The sequence below is a fragment of the Arachis duranensis genome, chromosome 1 (genome assembly GCF_000817695.3).
Source record: "Arachis duranensis cultivar V14167 chromosome 1, aradu.V14167.gnm2.J7QH, whole genome shotgun sequence".
Classification (NCBI taxonomy): domain Eukaryota; kingdom Viridiplantae; phylum Streptophyta; class Magnoliopsida; order Fabales; family Fabaceae; genus Arachis; species Arachis duranensis.
The window spans coordinates 89,632,258-89,656,063 of NC_029772.3; the positions used below are offsets into that span (position 1 = coordinate 89,632,258).

Sequence of the window (23,806 nt, forward strand, 5' to 3'; positions counted from 1 at the left end):
TTTATTTTAATTTATATTATATATGTAATAGTAGTTACACAAATTTTAAAATTTAATTTTATTTGTTGGATTTTAATAATTATAGAAGCGGGTAAGCACGGAATGGATATCCACTGAAATAGATTAAGGTTTGACTTTTTACTATCCATAGATAGGACAAAAATCAATCCCATTGAGTCCCCTATTAGACCATTCTTGCATGAGACAGACAAAAGCCGGACTTCGTTCAGGAATAAAATACTTATATTTTTTTTAACAAAAAATAAGGAAACTCAAACTCGCAACCTCTTAAGTGAATTTAGAGAAATTTACCATTTAAGCTATAACTCATTGACAATAAAATGCTTATATACTTCTAATAGTTTTATGAATCTATACCTATTTTGGTCCTCAAAGAATTTTAGACCAGACACTTTAGTCCCCAACTAAAATTAATTACTTGATTGGTCCCTAACAATTAACTCCATCAGTCACTTAGGTCTTTTACTCCGTCAACTCTAATGGAAGACAAAATAGTCCTTGACAACTCTAACCGAGGACAAAATAGTTTTTGATCTCCTATGTTCGGAAATGACACTATTTTTTCTCAATTTCTATCATATCTCGCATAACATTAACAGTCTAACACTGTTGTTGGGAATAAGAAGTATGACCACAATCCAATCAATCACGTGTCAAATAATTTGTTATTGTTATTATATTAAAATGTTAATATAATAACGTCCTTGATTAAATTTATAGATTTATCATTATGATAGTGATCATAATATTGAGAGATAAATCTTTTATAATTTAATCAAAATTGTTATTGGTCATAGGATTATTAAAAAGGACATTAATAATCTAGAAAGATCAATATATATATAATGGTCTTCATTGGATGAAGATTAATAGATCTCATTTATTAAATTATATATATAGATGGTGCATATAGAGATATGACCATTGAAATGACTCACTTTGAGAATTACTAATGGTTATAATTACCGTATATTTGTCAATAGGATATTCTCAAGATGAACATGGTGATAGAGTTTTCTTTGACCTGCGACTATCATAGTAATTAACAATGTATTTATTATACGTTGATTCCGGACACCTAATACCATAGGGTGCTAGTTGAATGGATATTGGGTATGATTTAAATACTTGTAGAATTAATGATTAGTCAATAAGGAATCCGTCAACTCTCGGTAAAGAGTTTGAGCTCTATGATTATAATGACTGATATGAATAAACCTTGGCCAAGAGGATTGAATGAATGAAGAAATGAGTTTCTTAGGTCATTCACAGTTCATTATAATAATGGTAACATGTTAAAGTTTGACAATTAAATCATACTCTAAGGATTAACCAAGAGCTGAAAGGATGGAAGGAATTATACTTTGCTCTTCTAAGGTTCTTAGTAAAAATATATTACTTCATACTATCGGGTCGTTGAGGAGTGTTGCTAGACGCCAACCTTAATTAGTACATTTAGTACGACTAATTTACTACCCACTTTGTATTGAACCTATGAAGTTACACACTAACAAGTGTTCTAATCTTTGCTATAGAATTATTTAATTATTATTTTGATTTGATCAAATACATAATTATATTAATTCAAATGGAATATTATTATATTTTTTGCTAGCACCAAGAATATAAGAATAGTATGATAATTGAGAATATTAAATGAGATTTGAGAATAATTAGTTATTCTATTTCTAAGTTTGGATGAGATTCTACCTGATTTTATTTCAAATTAAGTTATGATATGATTCATAAATGTGAAGGATTCAGATTTAGAATTTCAAGATATGATTTAAATTTAAATTGAGATTCAAATTTAAAATCAATAACAAATCTCATACTATATATATGTATGCCAAGAATATAGGAAATATGGTGAGAATAACAAGAGTTTTATTCATTTACCTCTATACACATAAATGTATATGAGCTTAATTTTTGGAGAAGAATTTTATGGTATGCAAAGAGTTGCAAGAGGTTTCTCAATTTAGATCAGATGTCCATTAGTCAAGGAGTTGACAGCAAAAGTTGGTCTCGGTGTGGATACGCATAGAGTCTTCGTACAATCGAAAAATAAAGTTTTTACTAAAGCGTCTAAAGGTATCTAGATCTGATCTATTATATATTTATTATTGGAATAAAGTTTAAGTACAAAATAAATCTTTAGGATTACTTTCTTTTCTTCCGCTGCGTGTTATGAATACATAGTAATCCTTCAACTATAACTTCAAGTTACACAATGCACACTTTATAACTTTAATGTTCACAAGAAAAAAAATTCTCAACTTGTTCTCAACCAATTCATACTCAGAAAACTAATGACTATGTCTCTCAACTACTTGTCGTTTTCGATGAATCCCATAAATCTAGACAGCAAGTTTGATTTGTTAAGATCCATTGTCGTTGCCATCTCCCTCCTCCTCTGCCCTATCATCTCCATGACTACATTGTTCACTACTCCGATCGCTTTCTTCAGCTTCTTCTCCGAACCAATATTTAGTAATCGCTTCAGTTTCTATATGAATGACAACGACGACATTACTCTTTGTACTGATAGCTTTGATGCGAGGTCGAAACTGTCTGCCAACTTGGGCTCCGGAAAAAAAAAAGGAATAAAGCACTCAGTGTCTATTTCAAATGTGAATTTGCATATGAAGTCGAAAGAGAATCTTCTCATGATGTCCTAATGTCCAACAATCTATATTGCATGTCGGAGAAAGGCGTGCCCTTGGGATAGTTGTGGAACTTGGTCTTGAGGATGTCGTGGACGTTGTCAGAGTTGGAGGTGATGTTATCGAAGACGTGGAAGTGGATGCTTCTGGTGGTGAAGTGCAGAGGAGGTGGATGTACCAGTCACAAAGATTTAGGAAGTGTGTGGTCCATGACATGTTGAGGTAGGTGTGACACGTGTGGTAATTACATCATGGCTTAATTTTGGAGCTAAAGAGGAGGAAGTAAAAAATGAAAAAGAACACTGTGGAGGTGAAGAATGAGAGTATAAATATCAGGGTTATGAGAGGATATGATAAAAATTGGAGAAGAACAGTGTCGTTTTCAAATAAAAGGGTCATAGATCATTTTGTCCCTTGTTAGAGTTGTTAGAGATTATTTTGTCCTCTGTAGAGTTGTCAAGGACTATTTTATCTTCCATTAAAGTTGACGGAGCCAAAAACCTAAGTGACTGACGAAATTAATAATTATTAAAAACTAATCGAGTAATTAATTTTAGTTGGGAACTAAAATGTCTGGTTTAAAATTTTTTGAGGAGCAAAATAGATGTATACTCTAGTTTTATTATTGTATCATAAGATATTATAATGTAATAATTCTCATCAATAATTTTCGGAGTTACACCTGATACGACTGGTAAATGAAAAAAAGAAAGAAAATCATTTTACGGCTACTTTCAGAAATACACTTAGCTTGGCTTGAAGAGAAGAGCCGTTAGTCCCGTTACGTTGTATCGTATATTAATTTTGTAACGTAAAGTGAATCACAGAAAATTCAGCTATTATTATATGGAAAAGATAGGTAAACAATCAAAATATTAAACAATGTAGACAATAGATATATCAGATGTTTATTTTATTAGTATACGGATGATTATTTTAATATTAAAATTTAGAGAATTAAATTAAAAATGTAGTGTTTTTATTTAATTAGTAGTTGTTCATATTGTTCAACAAATTCATTGTCCCCTAATTTTGAAAATGAATGCAAGTTCATGTACGTATATACGTGCGTGTAGTGTTTCCTGTGAATTGAATTCTGTATTTTTGTGTTTGGACCATACTATATAATCTCACTCAAAATCTCAATTTCTTGGCTGCCACTCTTTTTTTCAAACCAACGTCAACATTTCAAGCACTGTGGCGGCTATTTTATGATTGGCAGACTAAATAAAATCCTCCTTCTTCAATCCATCATTCTCACGTTGGTTTAAAACAAAGCAAAATATTAATTACCATTTGGTGAGCTTTTCCTTTATCCATGTTAACACGAAAAACTTAAATATCTCCATTTGCATTCTAGTTATTTAGTGTGCAATAATCAATCACTAAATTAATAGAAAGCTATATTATATATATGCACACTTATAAATATTTTAATTAAAATAAAAAATATTTAGTAAAAAGTGAGAGATAGATTAGTTAAATGGATGGGGAAAAAAATTCTTGAGACTTTTAATTAAAAAAGGATATTGAAAAGATTAAATGTACCTTTCATAAACACATTAGTCAAATAATCCTGCGTCGACGAGAATCTCCAAACTCTAAAGTGGAATTATCCTCACATAAATAGCTATGCGTTGTATGCATGCATGCATGAATACAAATAAGTAAATAAAATTCAGAGGTTGTTGTTTAATTTGGAAATTTATTTAAGAGGCTAAAGGGGAAAATGTTGCACCTAACTTGAAGGGCAACAAATATAATATTAAATGTTGATAGGCGATGCAGATCAACAACCAGGTTGTGGCACACCCTTGTTACTTGTGAAGACCATGTAAAACTTAAATATAATTTTAATATACATTATAAAATTATCATTGATAGAAAAGATTTTAAAATTTATGATTATCACAAATAAAAATAAAAAAAGTTACTAACCTTGATCCATAATAATAATGATATTAGGAAGAATTCACTTTATCTATTTCTTTGCCTTCTTAATTTTTTTTAATTAAATTATTGATGGTGAGTGAAAAAAAAAAAACTTCATAAGTAGAAAGAGAGGATTGAATTCTAATTTATTTTTATAAAAATCAACTTTCGTCAAATTGGTTATTATTCATACCCTAACCCAACACCTAGGCCAGATCTAACTAAGATAAAAAGGCCCAATTCATGAGATTGATATCCCTCTGCAACCGACCTTCTCGTATAAGGTCGGGTTCGACGCAGGCACTACTACATACTTGATTTTTACTAACATTTAAAAAAATATTACCAAATCATATTAAAATGTTACCTATGAATATTAGTAACATTTTAGCAAATGTTAAATATACACTATGTTACTAAAAAGTTTTACTAACATTTTTGTAAAGATTTAATAACATTTAGTAAAAATGTTACAAAAGATATTCTATAGTAATATTTTGAGAAATGTTACAATAGACATTTCTTGGTAACACTTAGAAAAATGTTACAATAGATATTTTTTGTAACACTTAAAAAATATTATCATAGATATTTTTTGTAACACTTAAAAAATATTACAATAGATATTTTATGTAACACTTTAAAAAATGTTACTGTGGATATTTTTTATAACATTTAGAGAAATGTTATCATAAATATTTTTTGTAACACTTAAAAAATGTTACAAAAGATCTTTAGTAATATTTTTTTAGTTATATTATACTATTTTTTATTTTATATTATACACAATATAAATATACTAAAATTAATTACTACAACATAAAATATTTCATTAAATTCACAAATTCAAAAAATGAAATTTTTATAGACTTTCATTAATCAATAATCATTGTACAAGTTTGTTTCGTGATGCAAATAAAATGAGAAAAAAATACTTATAGCACTTAAACTCTATGAATATTCTATATAAAAAAGAAAAGGAAAAGTGATACACAGTATATAAAATATGAGTAATTGACAATCTGAAACACTAACTCGGTCTCCCCAACTTCCTGCAGCACGCAAAGACCACAAACCTGCAAAAAAATCCATCGCTGCCTTCTTATGCAATTGAATATATTAACTTAGTCGCCTTTTGGTGGATTTCTGCGAGTATTGTTATCTACACCCTCGTCTGCTAGTTTTTTCATAAGGTTCATGACAGTTGGAACGAATTTGGTAGACAAGGATAAGAGTCCCGGCAGTTGAAAGTAAACAAGTACGAAATAAGGCTTTTATATAGATGGTTAAATACCTAGTGAACATTTAATAAGAGCTGGTAGGCAGTAGCTCAACTAAAGGACTATTTATGGAATCCCCAGCTTGATGCTACTGACGTGTCACGTGTGTATGTGATCCAAAACTCAGTAACCAAGGTGGTGAATAGACCAAATAATTATAATTATGATTAATGAATTGAACAATATATGACAACGAGGAATTATACTCTCAGCTCCATGGCGAAATTCACCCACAATGTCCAGTTGCACTCATAGGGCTTTGATGAGAAGATAACCAATAAAGATGACAAGCAAATACAATGGATATCTGTCACGGAAAATACCAAAATTGAGCAAGAACAATTGAAAAGAACAGTCAGATGGAAACAAGGTGGTTTCTTTATTATTAAACTTCCCATCCAATAATTTATGTACAATAAAATACATTCTTATTTCAAAACTACAATTTTACTACTTTACACTGAAGCTGCTACAGGTAGAGGTGTGTTGTTAAGAGTGAGTAAAAATATAGCCTTTATTATTGAACGAAATGGAAAAAGAAAGAAATAAAGTACATATTAGATGAGTTCAATTGATGTGCACCTTAAGAGTGTTATAAATTCTTTAAATCCGAGAATAATCAAAGCAAGTATTGCCCATGGAGGAGGTAACCAGTTGTTATTACGCTTGTTGGCCTCCTGAAAATCCAAATAATATTACAAAAATAAATTAACAAATAGATTTCTAATGAGAACAAAATTTAAATTCTTTGATTAAATATGCATCGATGATATTTGTGAAACTAATTATATAAGCTAGTTTGCAAATCATTATCTGTAGCTTACACATGGAACCTAAACAGGCAAAATTCTTTGGACCAGTTCAAAAACGGTATATTTTAGGTAGCATACAAACTGGAAAGATATAAGTATAGCCTTGCCTCATTTCTTTTGTGCAACTTAATAGTTGGTTCCAGCTACAACTTAAAATATAAAACATCTGAAATAAAGATTAGGGTTTAAATTAAGTCTAATTTTGTTCTAATAGTTTTTCTTAATTTTCATTTGCATAAAGAAACCCTCAAAAAGTTAAGGTACATGTCATGCCTGTGTAGAAATGGCCTGAGAGACACTGTATTCTGTCTCTGTCTTGAATTGCCTCCACAAGGATTTGCACTGGACAGGTGTAATCAATGTCTTAGAGAATGGTACCTAAACAACAAAATTCAATCAAGACAACTAGTCAGCACTACTAGAAAAACATATAGAGACCATTTTAGAATTTCAAATACATACTAATGAAGTCAGTCTTTAGCAATGTTGAGATATACGTATGTAGGCAATAAAAACTTGCCTTTTCCCATGTGCTAGAAGCTAGCGGATCAACCATTGTGATGCTCCTATCAGTAACATTACTGCTTGATGAATCTATCAATGCAACTGCTAATGTTTATCACCATCATCCAAACGAATAACAGCATGACAGACAGTAACTTCAAAGACTGCAATAAGTTAAATTTGTTTCAGAAATCAAAACGCAACACAAACAAACAACAAATAGTATTCATAGTCATGTCATAGCCTTCAATTAAAATTAGACATCGATCAAGTGGTACTAGGATCTTCCTATTTATAACAATAATAATCCATATAACGAAAAAATATAATGATATAAAATAATAAAGTATATATACAAGTACTAATAATTCTAAAACGGTACTAACAATTGTACTCAACTCTAGTTTTCTGCTATATATAGCTCTGTTATTGTATATACATTATCATGGAATGGATTCAAGTTGATATAAACTAATAAGTTGAATATAGTCACAAAAAAAAACTAATATCCCTGACACCCTCTAGGGCAGCAGCAGCCTAAGAAGATAAGAGTGATTAACACAAGTGAATGATTTGAAGCAAATTACCATTAGGCTTACATGTTTTGCAATCTCTTGATAAACTCTAAAAAGGAAAGGCCTAGTGGAGTGTATCATAGTGAACCATCTTTGGCTAATAATAATAATAACAGAAACCTTGACTTTTTGGCTTTTCCTGAAGTAAACGAGATTTTTAAAGAACACAAACACAAGAAACATTAAACACAATTTTTTATTGTATCACTTAATCCAAATTGACAATTATTTTGAAATGGGGATAGTGTTGAAATAAGAAATTTACCAATAAGATTCTCAGATCCACAAGGAACAAGTTCCCCATCTGGTGATATATGTCTGAAATGAATACCTACTAACAAACTATAGTCCATAATTCCCTCCTGTTCTAGAAGCTCACAGTCTCTATCAATTTGACTGGATAACAAGTAAATGCAGATATGATAAGCTTACAGTGAAGAAACAAATTAAAACTGCAAAATGTATTTGGAGTTTGCTATTGTTCCACTTAACAGGCTAGCTTTCCAAGGCAAAATGATAAATTGAGTGCTGAAATCATTAATCACCTGCAGAATTCTTCAAATTGAGACGGTTGCAGCCGGAATATAAAGTTTAGATCAAGATCCTTAAGGATAGTTGTTTCACTGAGCTCAGTCTCAGGCTTATCGGTTGTCCGACCAAGTGAAGATCCCTTAAGATCATAGCGTCTATGGGTGTTATATTTAGAACAGAAAAGGCTTCCTATTATGATAAATCGAACCTGGAAAATCAAACATGATATTATTATGTTCAATTTCTAAAGATTATATCTCACATTTCATAGTTCTGTTAAACTAGAGAGTTCTGTTATCCTATTAGAATGTGCACTAGTTAATACCAACCACTCTGAAGCTTTGATCAACTTAATAAGTGAAAGAAATAAAGAATGAGGCCTCATTTTTTGGATAAGTTTATGTTATGCTGACACTCACTATAGGAAATGTACCTTCCTTTGGATATGTCCACTTAATTTGACATAATGCAAACCATAATACTTTGTCACCATTGTATTTTGATAAGTTCAAAAATGAGTGTAGTAGGCAGGAAGCATTCTCAAGAGAGCCTGCAAAGAAATCCGACATAACAATTCAAATAACATCATGCTTTCCTGGCATGTTTTATAAGAAATTAATTGCAAGTGTACTGTGACAAGATTGAACTCACTTTTAGTTCAGCTTTCTTCATTGTCTTAATCATGTAGCGGTCATCATTCGTCAAGTAAAAGAAGCTTCCACTTTTTCCGGGGGAGCAAAGTTCACAAAGAGCTTCATTTCCGCATATGGATAACATGTAATCAGCTGGATCCACCTTGAATAGCTTCCTAAGAGCTCTTAGATTAGAGTGAGATGCACAAGTTAGTATAAATCAAGAGTCTTCATTCCAAAATTACACTTTTGTTGAAGAACTGTGCAATGTGGATAAATAACTTTGTGGCAACAACAAATTAAGAGAGCTGACCTAAAAACTACTGGACAGTAATCCTTCCACTTAAATTCGGCTGATGGATAGTTGGATACGGTGGCATGTACTTGGATCCTTCAGGTGGAAATCTTGTCCACACTTTCTCCTTAAATAGTTCAACTTAAGGAGTTAAAACAAAGTGATGCTAAGGGAGCAGGTCTTGCAATAGAGTGCCTATGAAATAACCTAAAGAAAACCAGGCAAGAGTTAAAACAAAGTAACCAAATAGTTCAAAAGTCATACAAATAATATGATTGATGTACCTTATTCCTAGTTGTAAATTAACCATGAGCTCATATTGACAAGAGATTGAAGATATGCTAGAAGGACATGATTAGGTGACCACTTTAGACTCTATATTGACAAGGGGTCAATTAGTTTCACAACATGGAATAACGTCTTTGCAATATGTATCGCAGCAATTACTCCTAGAGTTCCCCCCAGTCATAATTCTAAGGTTAGTTGATTACAAATATTACAACAATATACAACAGTGGAGCTTTAATATTCGGTTTCAGTACAAAGAACAGCAAATTCTGTCATGAAGGAGCAGCAACAGCATGAAGGTATACGCTTACCACATAAGAAACATAAAGGTGCAAAATATATAGGTTTTCCAAGATATATGACAAAATGAGTGATATGAAACGATTTCTCTCTGCTCAATTCAACTTGATCAGGATTCAGGACTCATTTAATTGTGAAACTTCGAACTATGTGAAACTAATATGTATCTTCTGGAACAGATTAAAACGTCAATTAATAGGACAGCAAACAATTAATAAATCAAGCAATTACAATTCACAATCAGAAAGAGAGATAGAGAATTATGATCTTAGCAAGGAAGGGAAGTTTGAAGTATTACAATGATGGAATAGCAAGGGGAATTCAGTCCAACAATCAGGTCGCGTGGAAATTTCCTTGACGAAACGAACAGCCTCCTCTATCGTAACAGGCACCGCGTCGCCGTCGCCGTCGCCGTCACCTTGCCGTTTGTGGTCGGGCTTCAGTTGCAACAGCTGAGAGGCGAGTTTGGAGATCCCCGTGACGGCTCTGTTGGACGAGAGAAGCGATAGAGAGTTCTTGAAGCTACCGCTGATCTCCTCCAGGTCATTCCAGATTCCGATGAGAGCCTGCGACGGTGGCGAAGACGAGGAATCATGCGATTGTGGTTTCAATTTACGAATTGTGAGATCGATGAGGCGGAGCGAGGGATCGGAGAGGCAAAACAAGAGATGACTGAGGAAGAGCAAGAGGTGGTTTCACAACATGAGAGTGAGAGTGAGAACGATTGTGAGCGGTTTTTGCGAGGGGATTTCATGGCATAAGGGTTTTCATTTTGATTTTTCAGAGCTATTGAGAATAGGTAACGGTTTTTGTAAGTTTTTTTAAATTTAATGATATTTACTAACGTTTGAATATGAATGTTACCTAAAATTTAATTTTATGATAATTACTAACATTTATTAAAATGTTAACCGATAAATGTTACTAAATGTCTATAATGTAGTAGTGTAGCTTTACTACGAGGAAATTGGGAACATAGATTGAAAAGGTAATTGTCCCTAAAATCTTTCAATTCATTTTTAGGAGTCAAATTTCAACCTCCTTAAGATAAAGGAACGGTTATCTTCTTTAAAAGGTGAAAGCACTCCAAGAGTGATTATGGGTTCACTATTATAAGTACATTAACACCCCTCAGGTATCTCTAAGTTCTCATACTCTCTAAACTTGTTTAGACTTTTGCTAACTTAGGCATCGAAATGTCTTTGCAGGTACCACCCACATTCCTTCACACGTACACAAGTCGAACGGAGGCTCTTAGACGGAAACCAAGTTATAAGGCCTCTCCCCTCAAACGATTGAGCCAACCTTACGAATCCAACCCACTAATCTCCGATTACCCATCGTAACAGTTATATTTTAAAATAATCATATAATTTTTTTTATTTTATTATTTTAATTAAATATTTATTAAACCAATAAAATAAAACATATCATATACATATCAATATATATAGAGAGAGTAATGTTAGATAAAATTTTTGTAAAAAAAATTATTTATCTTAAATTTTAAATTTTAAATCATAAATCTTTATATTAATTTTTAAATTTAAATATTAAAATTAATTAATATTAATCAATTAAAAGTTAATTTTCTGTAATTTTTCTTACTTAATTATGAGATCAAAATAACAAAGATTGTACTCTAAATCGGTAAATCCTAATGCAAAAGATTTATTAATAATAAGCACTTTTTTCTCCGCTAGCTACTTTCAATATATAATTATATCATATAAGTATTTTGTCATATTAAAAAAATATTTAACTCGATCAATAATAACCTATTATCTTAGATGTTTTATAGATATAAGCATTTGGTTTGATGATAGTGTATTTATATATAATTAGCTTGCATATTGTTATCTATAATTCTACACTATATATAATAGAAATACAAAAAGGACTATAGGGTCCAATTTTCTTTTATCAAAATACTTTTTTGTTAATATGATTCATAAAAAAATATTATTTTTAAGATTTGAATTCAAGACTTTTGTTTATATTATAAGGTAATTACTATCTCAACTAAATCAGTCTTTATTATTTTTATACATATTTAATAAATAAAAAAATAATCAATAGACATCCTAGTACCTATTGATATACTAGTAATGATAATGTTATAAATTATTCCTTAACTTAAGTATTCTTTTAAATATACATTTACTATATCTTAATACAATTATGTTAGATATATAATAAAATCAGCTATTAAAACATAAATACTAACACATAATATATATTAAAATACAAAATACACGTTTAAATTAATTAAAAATTGATTAATTAAACTTAATTAAAAACTATAAAAACTTTTTCCCTCTCTTTTATACTAATTTGTACACCCCCAACAATAATACACACAAATTTTCTCTCTCAAAAAATTCGCCGTCGAAAAAACAAAACCATGTGATCCGTCATCTTATAACTTGGTTTTTATTGTGCATTATAAATTATAACTCGGTCTTAATTATCATTTATTCTATAACCGTCACTTTCATTACCGACTTAAAGACCATTATTCTGACTTAATTAATGATCAACGGTCATACCATCAACTCTATTCATCAACTCTATGTCTATAAAAGACACTAATTTCTATATACACCAGACATTCTATATACATTCTAGAGACATTATTTTAGATATATTATATATGCATTCTATATTCATAGAATTATTATAATATACAACACATGATAACTTCTATTTCATGTCTTATATTCTATGTTCATAGAATTATTCTTATACCTCTTAAACATTTACTGACTTGAGCGTCGGAGTGTCTTTTGCAGGTACCCATCCTCTTGTTCTCTCATTGCCGACATATACCTCATATTGACAGAGAGCTTACAAGTATTCACCGGCGGATAAATTATACACTGGCCAATCTCAGCAAGAACAATTGGCGCCGTCTGTGGGGACGAATAAAATAATTCGTTCCCACTCCCTTTAGGTTCATAAAATTTGATTTACATTCAAATTTTTGAGCCAATTTTAACAATCTTTTTTTAAGATTTTATTTAATACCTCTTATCAAAATATAATCAATCGTAACTTTTCATAAAATATGTATTTTATACATTCAAATTGCTTCATTTTTACGTATCATAATATTTCACATCTCATAATCGATCAATGAACCAATTTGAGAACAAACTCGGCTTTCAATCAACCCGAGCACAAAACTCATTTATTAATTTTGCTTACTTTTTCAAAGTTCTCTATTTACACAAGTAAAATTATATATTTTATTCAACATACTTTTGCATTTATATTTTGTGTAACTAATATTTACTGATTTATTAGTTATATTCAAATCTCAATATATGTTCTATACAATAATGACATATAACAACCATGTCAATTGCATTTTTATTTCATTATGTATTATATTCTTATTGCTTAATGATTTCATTTATACAATTAAATGACGATAATGATGAGTTCAAATCTTAAAATTGGATTCCATAAAAAAATAATTGTATAAACTGTTACACTATTTATTTTATGCTATTAAATTTTATTTTACTATTTGTTTAATGCAGAAAGTTATTAAACAAAAAATAGTTACAAACATGCAAATTTGTTACTTTTACACAAAAAATATACCTCATAGCTAAACAAAATTTATTATATTATTATATGACTGTTATATTATTACTTTATTATCAAATTAAAGCATGTCCTACAAAACAAAATTTAAAATTTCACATTTGACATGTATGACATTCATACATATCATATTCTTCTCTATAATTATCAATTTTCAAGATATATTTTTCTACTTTGAACTCTTTTACTTTTACAATATATATTATTCAATATATGTTGTGATTTTGTAATATTCATTTTCTCAATTTATCTTATTCATGTCAGACCTTCGCTATAAATTATAAATATTCAAATAACTAATTGCTTTGAGCGAGAAATTCATCAATAAGCTGTTGTGGGTCGAAAACATTTCCAAGACAATTAACCATTATATCCTCGGATCATACAATCGATTCCATCAATGGATATCCATCTCTGAACTTTTCAGTTCACATACAACCAAATGCTAAAATTATTCTTAAGCAGAAAAGTATCTCCCACACAATTATCTTGATTGAATGACTCTTATCACTCAATTATTTTTTGAATAAATGCCGACATAATAACCCGACTAAGCTTGGGGCTCACTATATCATTATTCGCTTTTCTTTTAATCGAGTTATAAATAATTTTATTTTCTAATTGGGGGCTATGATCCGTCACCTTATAACTCAGTTTTTATTGTACATTATAAGTTATAACTCGGTCTTAATTATCATTCATTCTGTAACCGACACTTTCATTACCAACTTAATGATCATTATTCTGACTTAATGATCAACGGTCATACCATCAACTCTATGCCTATAAAAGGCACCAATTTCTATATACATAAGACATTCTATATACATTCTAAAGACATTATTTTAGATATATTCTATATACATTCTATAGAATTATTATAATATACAACACATGATAACTTCTATTTCAAGTCTTACATTCTATATTTATAGAATTATTCTTATACCTCATAAACACTTACTAACTTGTGCGTCGGAGTGTCTTTTGCAGGTACCCACCCTCTTGTTCTTTTATTGCCGACATATACCTCATCTTGACAGAGAGCTTACAAGTATTCACCGACGGACAAGTTATACACCGGTCAATCTCAACAAGAACACCATACATGAAGACGATCTTGTTCTTGGCCGATTCTTTTGGAACACCCATTTATTCCAGTAAAGCACATCTCCAGTAACTTCTTAAGAAGGTCATCAATGTACCTCCTTGTCTTTTTGTTTGGTCTCCTACTACTGCCATTTGACTATTCTGTGGCGGTAAATCTTCATCTTTTGAGTCAAAATGAACATAGTTAAACTTTTAATTTGGGAACTCCAAGCATTCATAACCAGATTTCTAAGTTCTTCTATGCCACACCTCCTCTCCTAAAATTTGAACTTGGCTTGATTCTAATAGTATTGGGGAGTTATTTGAGTCATTCCCTAATAATTGAAACACTGCATCTGAATTGTAAAGATCAATCCAACCCTGTTGTGCTAGCATTTTTTCAAGTAGTTTTTCAACCAGTGCATCCTTCCTTCGTCTGTTAGTTCACGTGAAAGGCCTATCCATCATATCAAGGTCATGCGGCTCATTGCTATCAATAAAATATGTGAGACTAGCAATGGAAGCTGCTAATTCAATGCCACCTCCAACCTTTTTTAGGTGGTTGGTGATGGTGATAAAGTCACCCACAATCAAGGAAGAAGGAGTGGTGGAGCAAGGGCTGTTTTTAAACAATTATAAAAATATATAAAAAAATATTCATTTAATATAAAAAAACATTCTAATGCTTAACAAAAGAAATTTTAAGCTATAGAATTTAAAAAAAAATCATATAATTCTTAAAAAAATAGAAATATCCACATCAGTAATACAAAAAATTCGAAAAATATATTAAAAAACATCTATTTAGTATAAAAAAGAAACATCATAATGTTTAACAGAAAAAATATCCATGTATATCAACTTACCTTTATTAAGGTGGGTTTCGAAATCAAATCCTTTAAAAAGTTGGCAGAAGTTGACTAAATCCTAGTTGTTCCCTAGCGGAACTCGTTTTAAAATGATCAACTAACCGGCCCAAATACATTCCCGGGCCGGAAAGAATAACATATGGAATTGGGTTGTAAGCCCGTAACAATTCGGAGCTTGGTTTTGTTTTAATTGTTTTGGAATTTGGCTTGGTTAATGGTCCATTATCCTCAAGACCAAAAAAAAAGGTCCATTATCCTCCGTGTCTTGTAGTTGACATTAACCTCCACAGAACGCAAGAGTAACGCATGTCATTCCATTCTGGCATATTCCATGTCCATGTATTACGAATTGCATTAACCCAATCAATTAACAATTAATTAAATTTTGAAAAAGAAATCCCCCAGTTTCCCCTTCGAACTTCGATACGGCACTTCCTTCCACCACCTTCAGTTGTGGTGTGTTGTTGTGTTTTCTGTTCATTCATCATTCACTATTTAAATATTTATTGTTATTATCTTCATTATTTATTATTGTTCTTGTTAGTTATTTATTTGCAATTTTGCAGTTTGCACTAGCTTTCATAAATCGAAAACTCAGTCTTCACTTTTTCGGGCAACACGCACGATCTCTCCAGATTCCAGAACCCTACTATCTCTTCCTTCTCTTTCTCTCTCTTCCGACCGAAGCTGCTCGCGAAGATCGACGAGCAGTTTCAATCTTCGATGCAGGATGAATTCAATTGAGCTCGATTTCGACGCTTGATTCTACACAACCATGTGGTTATCCTTCTGGAGATCCAGAGATCGTTTCTCGTTAGATCAACTCAGGTCACACTCCTCATTCCCCCTCGTTTATCTCCAATTCGCTCAAATTATTCATAACCGCATTCTGAATCTCGAAGAATTCTGGTTAATTCGTGCTTTTACTGAGTTATTCATTTGAATTCTGGTGTTTAGGTACTTAACTGATCAATTGACAAAGATTCAAATTGTTAATGAGATTAACAAGGTAACACGATTAGCTCCGTATCAGCTTAAGAGCTTTGTCAATTCCAGTTTTCTGAATTTTGTTGTGTTTTGTGTGGGGAAGGATTTTGTTATTGAGGCACTGAGATCGATTGCGGAATTGATAACATATGGCGACCAGCACGATCCTAGATTTTTTGAGTGAGATTCCTAATTCTTAGTGGTTATGTTCCATTACGTATTTGTTATGGTGTGCAAGTTTATATATATCTCCTGGATTGTGGCAGACACTTCATGGAAAAGCAAGTCATGGGCGAGCTTGTGCGAATACTAAAGCTGAGCAGGATCAGTAGCGTTCCACTTCAGTTGCTGCAAACAGTGAGCATTATGATCCAGAACCTTAGAAGTGAACATGCTATATGTGAGTTAATAAGCTAGTGAAATTCCCTGTTCTGCAGTTTACTTGGTCTTTCAATCAGATTTAAGCATGTTGGTGGGCTTAATGATATTTCTCTGCTGAAAATTTTGCAGATTATATGTTCAGTAACGAACATATGAACTACCTGATAACGTATTCGTTTGACTTTCGGAATGAAGAACTATTGTCATACTACATATCTTTTTTAAGGTTTGTTTTGAGCTCTCACTCTAATTAATCTTATTGACGAGTGCTGTTGATGGTTGCACTGTGTAAAACCTGTTTTACATCTTTCCCATTGGCATTACTAATCATATCCCTGGCTATTTGTGTGTTGGTTTTTGTAGGGCAATAAGTGGAAAGCTGAACAAGAACACAATTTCTCTGCTTGTGAAGACTTGTGATGTAAGATTTATGCTCTCAGAATATTTGTCTTCTGGTGATGATTTGAAATCTCTTAGAATTGCGTAATATTCTCTTCAACATACTTGATTAGCAACTATTGTGTTTATGATTTATGAGGCACTGAAATTGTATGCCTTTGAGGCTTTGACTATACAAGATTGACAATGATACTGGCTTTTCTACCTTAAGTGGATTTGTATTCAAATAGGTTTTCTTTTAAGAATAGTTGATTGCTTTTTTTCTCTTTTAAAGAAAGAATTTATCTTTTGGATGGGGAAGACAGGAGAGAGAACTGGCTTTATATATTTGAGATGTCCAAGCATTTTCACTTTATCTTTCTATGAATTAGGATGAAATTGTCTCGTTTCCACTGTATGTTGAGGCCATAAGGTTTGCATTTCATGAGGAGAACATGGTTCGCACTGCAGTACGAACTGTAACCCTTAATGTTTATCACGGTGAGATTTTGCTGTTTTACATAAACCCTGAACTCTGTATTTGTTATTTTCTTCATTTCCTTCCAGAACTTGGTTCTTTTTTATGAAATTTATGATTTCTTATGACATATTCTGCTTAATTTTCAGTTGGCGACGATGCTGTAAATAGATATATAACCAGTGCACCTCATGCAGATTACTTCTCAAACTTGATTTCATTTTTTAGGAAGCAGAGCATGGATTTTAATAAACTTGTCTCTGATACTTTGACGTAAGCTTCATGAGTTTTATCTCTCTTTCATCTTGTAGTTTAAGACTTTCTTGTGTCCTGAAAGAGCAATTGTGGTTACTTCATTACTAAATACTGAGACAGAAATCCGGGACCAGATTCAACCTCTACAATAATTGCAGCTGTTGATGACATTGAGGATAACCTGTACTACTTCAGTGATATTGTCTCCGCTGGAATACCTGATATTGGGACACTAATAACGGACAGCTTTCTGGTGGTTCTGATATTTCCGTTACTTTTTCCTTCCTTGAGGATAGTTGGTGATAATGTATGAAACCTCACTTTATGACATTCTTATTTCACCTGGATCCACTTAGGTAGATTTTTGTTCTTATTATGTAGCTGGTTCTTATTAATGTTTAGTAGTACATTAATCCAGGAAATGCAAAGTGGTGTTGTCACTTCTCTCTACTTACTTTGTTGCATACTGAGGATACTCAAAATCAAAGATTTGGCAAATACCATAGCTGCTGCTCTTTTTTATCCCTTAGAGGCCTTTACACAGAGTTCTTGGGGTAAATTCAATGGTCATATATCTGGTGATGGTTTCACATCTAAAACTGAAGTGTCAGAAAATGATAATCTTAACAGCTACGATCCAAGATGTTCGATGGTCAATGCTCCATACATACCTAGTTCTTCAGGGTTTCATTCAGCCCATGCTCACTCACAAAATGATTGTAGAAGTTCAAATTTGTCTTTAAGGTAAAAGGCATTTAAGTCATATTTTCTTGTACTAATGTCAAGTTACACCAAGAACTGTTCTCTCTCTTTGTTTTCCTGCTTGTCACTGGAACTGGGCATGTAAATGTAAATGAGTGTATCATTCCTGCCCAAACAGTCCTGGATATGTTAATGAGTGTATCATACTGTGTTGTATTAGAGAAATTACTAGCTTTTTGGTTCACACATACATACATCCTTTTGATGATGCTCGTAGAGTTAAAACATATTTCAATACAGCAAATTGCAACTTAGGAGTTTATATATGTATGATCTAGGTCAAGTTATCAATGTAAGTTCAAACAAGCTTACATCGTTAGGTAACTTCTCTTTATTTTTATCTTTTTTACTAGACTTACCATTGTATAGAAAGTCTATTGTTATAAAGCTTGATATTGATTTGAAATTGTTGTGTGTACTTATGTACACATCGAAATTGACATAATACATTTTAAAGTATGTTAAAAACAAGTTTTTTGATGCAGCTGTGCTACTTTAAGTTGTGATCAAAACTTCACGTCTTGAGTGCCTTTAATGACTTCTATGATTGATGTAGGGAAGTTTTGCTAGCATATGTAACAAAAGGGAACGATATTGAAGTGTTGGGTTCTTTGGGTCTGCTTGCAACCCTGCTGCAAACTAAAGGTTGTGCCACCGTGTGTTTGTTTGCCTTACCATTACATCCCTTTCTGTGTATGTTGATATATCTCATTTTGTAGAACTTGACGAGTCAATGCTAGATGGACTTGGAATTCTACCCCAACGTAAACAACACAAGAAACTCTTATTGGTAAGGCACATTCTTCCATTTTACTTATTTCTAGTATGTAAAATTTTACGATGGGCTTCTGCACTCTGCACTGCTTAGTTTCTTGGTATAGTAGATTCATTTAACGTGTTTGGGGTGGGCTTGAAGGGCACCTATCACTTGTGTTCTTGGTGTGGGTCGGGTGCTTCCTAAAGTAGTGGTGGAGGAAGAGAGTGCTCGAGTGGGTGGCATGTTAAGTTAGAGGCTTAGATCATAATCACTTCTGGAGAAGTAAGCTATTAAGCCGACAATTGAAAGGATTAAGTGGCATAGACTGCCTTGATCAGTATGAGAGCTGAATTATAAGTGAACTGACACAATGGTTGATTTTACGATATAAACTGATGTGAGTTATGTTCAAAATTCACCTTTTGTGATGTATGCCCTAGGATAATTGCCTATTGTTTGAAGGTTTGAAAACCAGCCAACCTAGTAATATTCATTTTTGTTTTATTTTGATGTAAATATGATGCCTGATTGGCATTGCATATTCTTGCAGGAAGCTTTGGTTGGTGAGGCTTCAGGTGAAGAGCAACTTTTTTCTCCCAAAAATAGCTTAGCTAGGGACGGAATTGGTAGTGAGCTTGAGTATTATCATGAAAAGATCAAGGTTTGCACTTCCCTCTGTGCATCCTTAACTGCTTTATTTTTACTTCTCGGTGCCAATATTTAGAAGCTCCATGGCTTGATAGTTGGTTTCCTTATAATTACCATGTTTTACAGGAGCATTATGGAGTATCATCTCAGGCTACTGATGTGGGAACAAGTCCTCTTGTACGTAGATTTCAGGTAAATCTTTCTCTCTAGTATGTTCTTGTTATGATATAATTTTTACTTTGTTTATTGTTTTCGCAATAGTTTATGTAGACCGTTTTAAAGTTCCTATGGATAACTTGCCACATTATTCAAATCCAAATAAAATTTTAATTCCTATGTTCATGTATGGTGTATTTTTCAGGTGATTGATGCATTAGTTAGCCTCTTCTGTCGTTCTAATATATCTGCAGAGACATTGTGGGATGGTGGTTGGCTTCTACGCCAGTTGCTTCCTTACAGTGAGTCAGAGTTCAACAGCAACCACCTTGAATTGCTGAAAGTACGTACAAAATTGTCTTCTCCAGCAATTTGCATATCGTTTTACAGATATATCAAAGCTTCCCACTTTTGCTTTTTAAGTTGAACTGATATTTATGCTTGCCATATTGAAGTACCGATGGTCACTTTCTAGTTTCTAGACTACTTTCTGAAACATCAATTCAGTAGAGCTTTAAAGGAAGCTGAGTAGTTTGAGAAAGATACCAATACAAAATTATTTAGTAGTCTAACATGCATTACAAATGTTATGATGGAATCATTTTTGTTTTTTAATCTATAGCAATGGGATTCTTTACCGTGCAATTGTACCAATGATTTAAATGATTAATGACGAACTGGTACATAACATGAGTACAGATATGAATTTATCATTCCCATGTGAGTGACTGGTATAAAGGACAGGATACTGCATGCTGAAGAAAATAGAAATTGAAACAAGTAAATAGGAGAATATTAAGTAGAATTAATAATAGGGTTTCTTGAAATATTGCACTTGTTGATAAACCATGTCTTGGTGAGCACTGCTCTATGTTCTCATTGTCTTTGATATTGAACCCGCATTTAGAACCATGATTGTAGAAATCCATATATGAACCAAGGATAAAAAAGAAAAGATTTGATATATGCCCCAGGGACATACTAATTTCATCTCATCTGTGGTGTTGTATGCATTTCCGGATGAAATTACTCATGCAGGTTTCATACAATAGTTGTGCTTCTGCTCTTATGGAGGAGGCTAGAGGTATTTGGTCCGACTTTCTTGTTACTGTTCTCTGTGAAGAGTGGAGAAAGTGTAAAAGAGGTGAATTTCATATAATTTATTGTGCTGCTTAATTATTGTAGTGTTCAAGAGTTTACTTATGTGTTTGATCTAGAAAATTTTCAAACTGTAGCAATGGAGTCATCATCTCCTCGGAAAGAATGGACTTGCATGCTTTTGCCACCACACAAGCTCTCTTCTGAAGGTAAGCTTCTATCTATTTCAAAAAAAACTTCCTTTGCCTGGTTGCTGTAATGAAAGGAAGCCTGAGTAGTTAAATTACCTGTGTGTTTTTCTACAGTTGATGTTCCAGATGAATCATCATTTGTTGCTGGAGAAAGAATGCTTGAGTTGGTGAAGGTTTGTGCTTTATATTATGTTCATTTATTTTAAATGCAGATTAATATACAGATGTCCAATACCGGTGGACTATTCTTAATTGCTGTTCTTCATGGATGGTGTCTTTTTCCTGTTTAGGTATTTGTACTGCAACATCAACTTCAAATATTCGCTCTTGGTAAACCTTTACCTGAACAACCTCCAATTCATCTTCCTGGGGATCTCCCTGTGAATCATCGTGCCAAGACTTGTGGGCTTGATGTGTCGGGCCCAAAGCCAGGCATTGAACTCGGCCTTGGTAATTTGTCCGAAACTCCAATCCTGTATTCTTTCCACTGATTTTACTTGAGGTTTTTACTCGGTGTAGGATGGATAGAACAATAAAGGAAGGATGAAGATAATTAGGAGAGGGAGATAATTAGGAGAGGGAGATAAGGAAAAAAGAGGAAGGACATCTCAGTGGTAATCTTAGTTGCAAGTCGATGTCCAGGAATCCAACACAATGTACACAAGGGAACTAGTCAAACCTAACTAATAGTAAATATATGCTCACCTTGATAACCAAGTAATGGACTAATGATTGACAACAAAATTATTCTGGCATTGGCATTTAATGAGATGCCTGTTTTGAAGTTTCTGTACTAGCCAGTGGTCATGCACAAAACAAATGATCTCTCATCTCAAATTACTGTGTGTTTATGAAATAATATATTGAAAGATTCATGTTGATTTTGAAGCAGTAAAATGGATTGGGGAAATTGGCATGGCATATAATGGATTATGATGGTTAAGCAACCTAAATTTATAAAGCTGGCAATAAACTTCACACCTGGCGGTAAACTTCTCCAAATTTAACATTTAAGGAAAGACTGAGTTGTCTTAATAATAACTTAGTGTGTAAATTGTAGTGACTTCTCAATTGTATACATGAATGGTAGTTCCATCAGGTTGTATTTTCCATGTAGTTTCTTTCTGTTCTACTTATGAATGCTACATGCTTCTGACTTTAAGTTGGCCACAACTACTGATTGTTAAGTTTCTCTTATTTTTCTATTTGCAGGTGATGCTGTGCCCTGTAGAATTGCTTTTGAAAGGGGCAAAGAACGCCATTTTTGGTTTCTTGCAATCTCTGTAGGAACATCTGGGTGGCTTGTCCTTGCAGAAGAATTGCCACTGAGGCAGACCCATGGAGTCATTCGGGTTGCTGCACCTTTGGCTGGTTGTAACGTATGTATATTGCCTCACACTGTTATCTTCCTGGGCGTTGGTTTGTAGACTTCAGCTAATCTCCATATGACAGTCTTATGAATTTTTTTATTCTTATTGTTTAGCCCAAGATTGATGATAAACATCCGAAATGGTTGCATGTGCGGATCCGGCCATCCTCTTTGCCCTTTCTGGATCCTGCAAAATTCAATGATAATGGGAAATCAAAGACAAAAGCTTTGATAGATGGAAGATGGACACTAGCTTTCCGGGATGAGGAATCTTGCAAGTCTGCTTTACTGATGATTGTTGAAGAGATGGGTTTGCAGAGTGATGAGGTTCATAGAAGATTAAAACCGTTGCTCAACCTTGAAATTGCAACAGATTCATCAAGCTCGTCTGTATGTGATCCCGATGATTCCTCTTCGTTTAGAACAAATCCTAATTCATTGTAAGTTCTTTGGCTTGGTTTACCGTAGTGGGTTGTTTGGTTGAGGGGTGAGAAATTATTTAAGTCTCGTCACCCTTTTGTATATGCTCCCAAAATATATAGCAGATTTGTAGATTAGCAAATGTGGCTTAGTGTCATTCTTTTTGTATACTAGCCTTTCCCTGCCTTGATCTTGTAAGTTTTGCCCTTGCTCCTCTCATTTTGTAGCAGCTCTAACTTAGGTCATCCCATCTCTTTTTCCCTATTTCCATTATGTACGCTCTGTAGCAATTGTAAATCTGAGGGAACCCCATAAAGAAAGCTTTTCCCCCTTTTTTTTCTTGTCTTCTCCCCCACCCCCCTCCTCTTTCCTCTCTCCTTTTCTCTTTATTTTGGGGTATAAATGTGCCCTAACGCTTACTATATGGTGTAATGAAAGCTATTTGCCTATTTCTCTCTTTCCCCCTTGCTCAACTGGCTATATACTTATGTTTATGTTGGGTTGTGTTAGTACTGTTCAT

The 23,806-nt window shown here is 32.7% G+C and overlaps 2 protein-coding genes and 1 long non-coding RNA gene across 9 annotated transcripts; 1 reads left to right on the forward strand and 2 right to left on the reverse strand.

Annotated features, from left to right (window-relative positions):
- Positions 1-5,464: 5,464 nt before the first annotated feature.
- On the reverse strand, positions 5,465-6,574 carry LOC127741667 (uncharacterized). The gene is made up of 2 exons (XR_008002812.1): positions 6,482-6,574; positions 5,465-6,206 (listed from the first exon to the last, which is right to left on the reverse strand). It is a non-coding gene; the product is annotated as an uncharacterized LOC127741667 (long non-coding RNA).
- Positions 6,575-6,989: 415 nt separating this feature from the next.
- Positions 6,990-10,628, reverse strand: LOC110281435 (phosphatidylinositol 4-phosphate 5-kinase 4-like). Of its 6 annotated transcripts, none has more exons than XM_052254672.1 (8): positions 10,135-10,628; positions 9,267-9,455; positions 8,973-9,138; positions 8,755-8,871; positions 8,336-8,529; positions 8,056-8,186; positions 7,232-7,379; positions 6,990-7,089 (listed from the first exon to the last, which is right to left on the reverse strand). In XM_052254672.1, the coding sequence occupies exons 4-7, from the start codon at positions 8,812-8,814 to the stop codon at positions 7,321-7,323; spliced, it is 444 nt and encodes a 147-aa protein (XP_052110632.1). In that variant the 5' UTR covers positions 8,815-8,871; positions 8,973-9,138; positions 9,267-9,455; positions 10,135-10,628; the 3' UTR covers positions 6,990-7,089; positions 7,232-7,320. The 6 variants fall into 6 exon arrangements, 4 of the variants coding, with proteins under 4 accessions (XP_052110632.1, XP_052110606.1, XP_052110589.1 ...); XR_008002800.1 differs by lacking the exon at positions 6,990-7,089 and adding an exon at positions 7,815-7,929 and having other exon boundaries at positions 7,237-7,379; XR_008002807.1 differs by lacking the exon at positions 6,990-7,089 and adding an exon at positions 7,803-7,929 and having other exon boundaries at positions 7,237-7,379.
- A 5,092-nt stretch (positions 10,629-15,720) lies between these two features.
- LOC107496414 (protein TRANSPARENT TESTA 9) lies at positions 15,721-23,746 on the forward strand. Of its 2 annotated transcripts, none has more exons than XM_016117668.3 (22): positions 15,721-15,862; positions 15,973-16,234; positions 16,364-16,415; positions 16,497-16,573; positions 16,660-16,793; positions 16,904-17,000; positions 17,138-17,195; positions 17,545-17,653; positions 17,780-17,903; positions 18,006-18,192; positions 18,304-18,629; positions 19,204-19,292; positions 19,367-19,437; positions 19,955-20,065; positions 20,179-20,244; positions 20,414-20,551; positions 21,247-21,352; positions 21,426-21,515; positions 21,612-21,670; positions 21,788-21,947; positions 22,710-22,876; positions 22,981-23,746. In XM_016117668.3, exons 2-22 carry the CDS (start codon positions 16,182-16,184, stop codon positions 23,308-23,310), a joined length of 2,604 nt encoding a protein of 867 aa, XP_015973154.1. In that variant the 5' UTR covers positions 15,721-15,862; positions 15,973-16,181; the 3' UTR covers positions 23,311-23,746. The 2 variants fall into 2 exon arrangements, with proteins under 2 accessions (XP_015973154.1, XP_015973160.1); XM_016117674.3 differs by having other exon boundaries at positions 21,444-21,515.
- Positions 23,747-23,806: the final 60 nt, after the last annotated feature.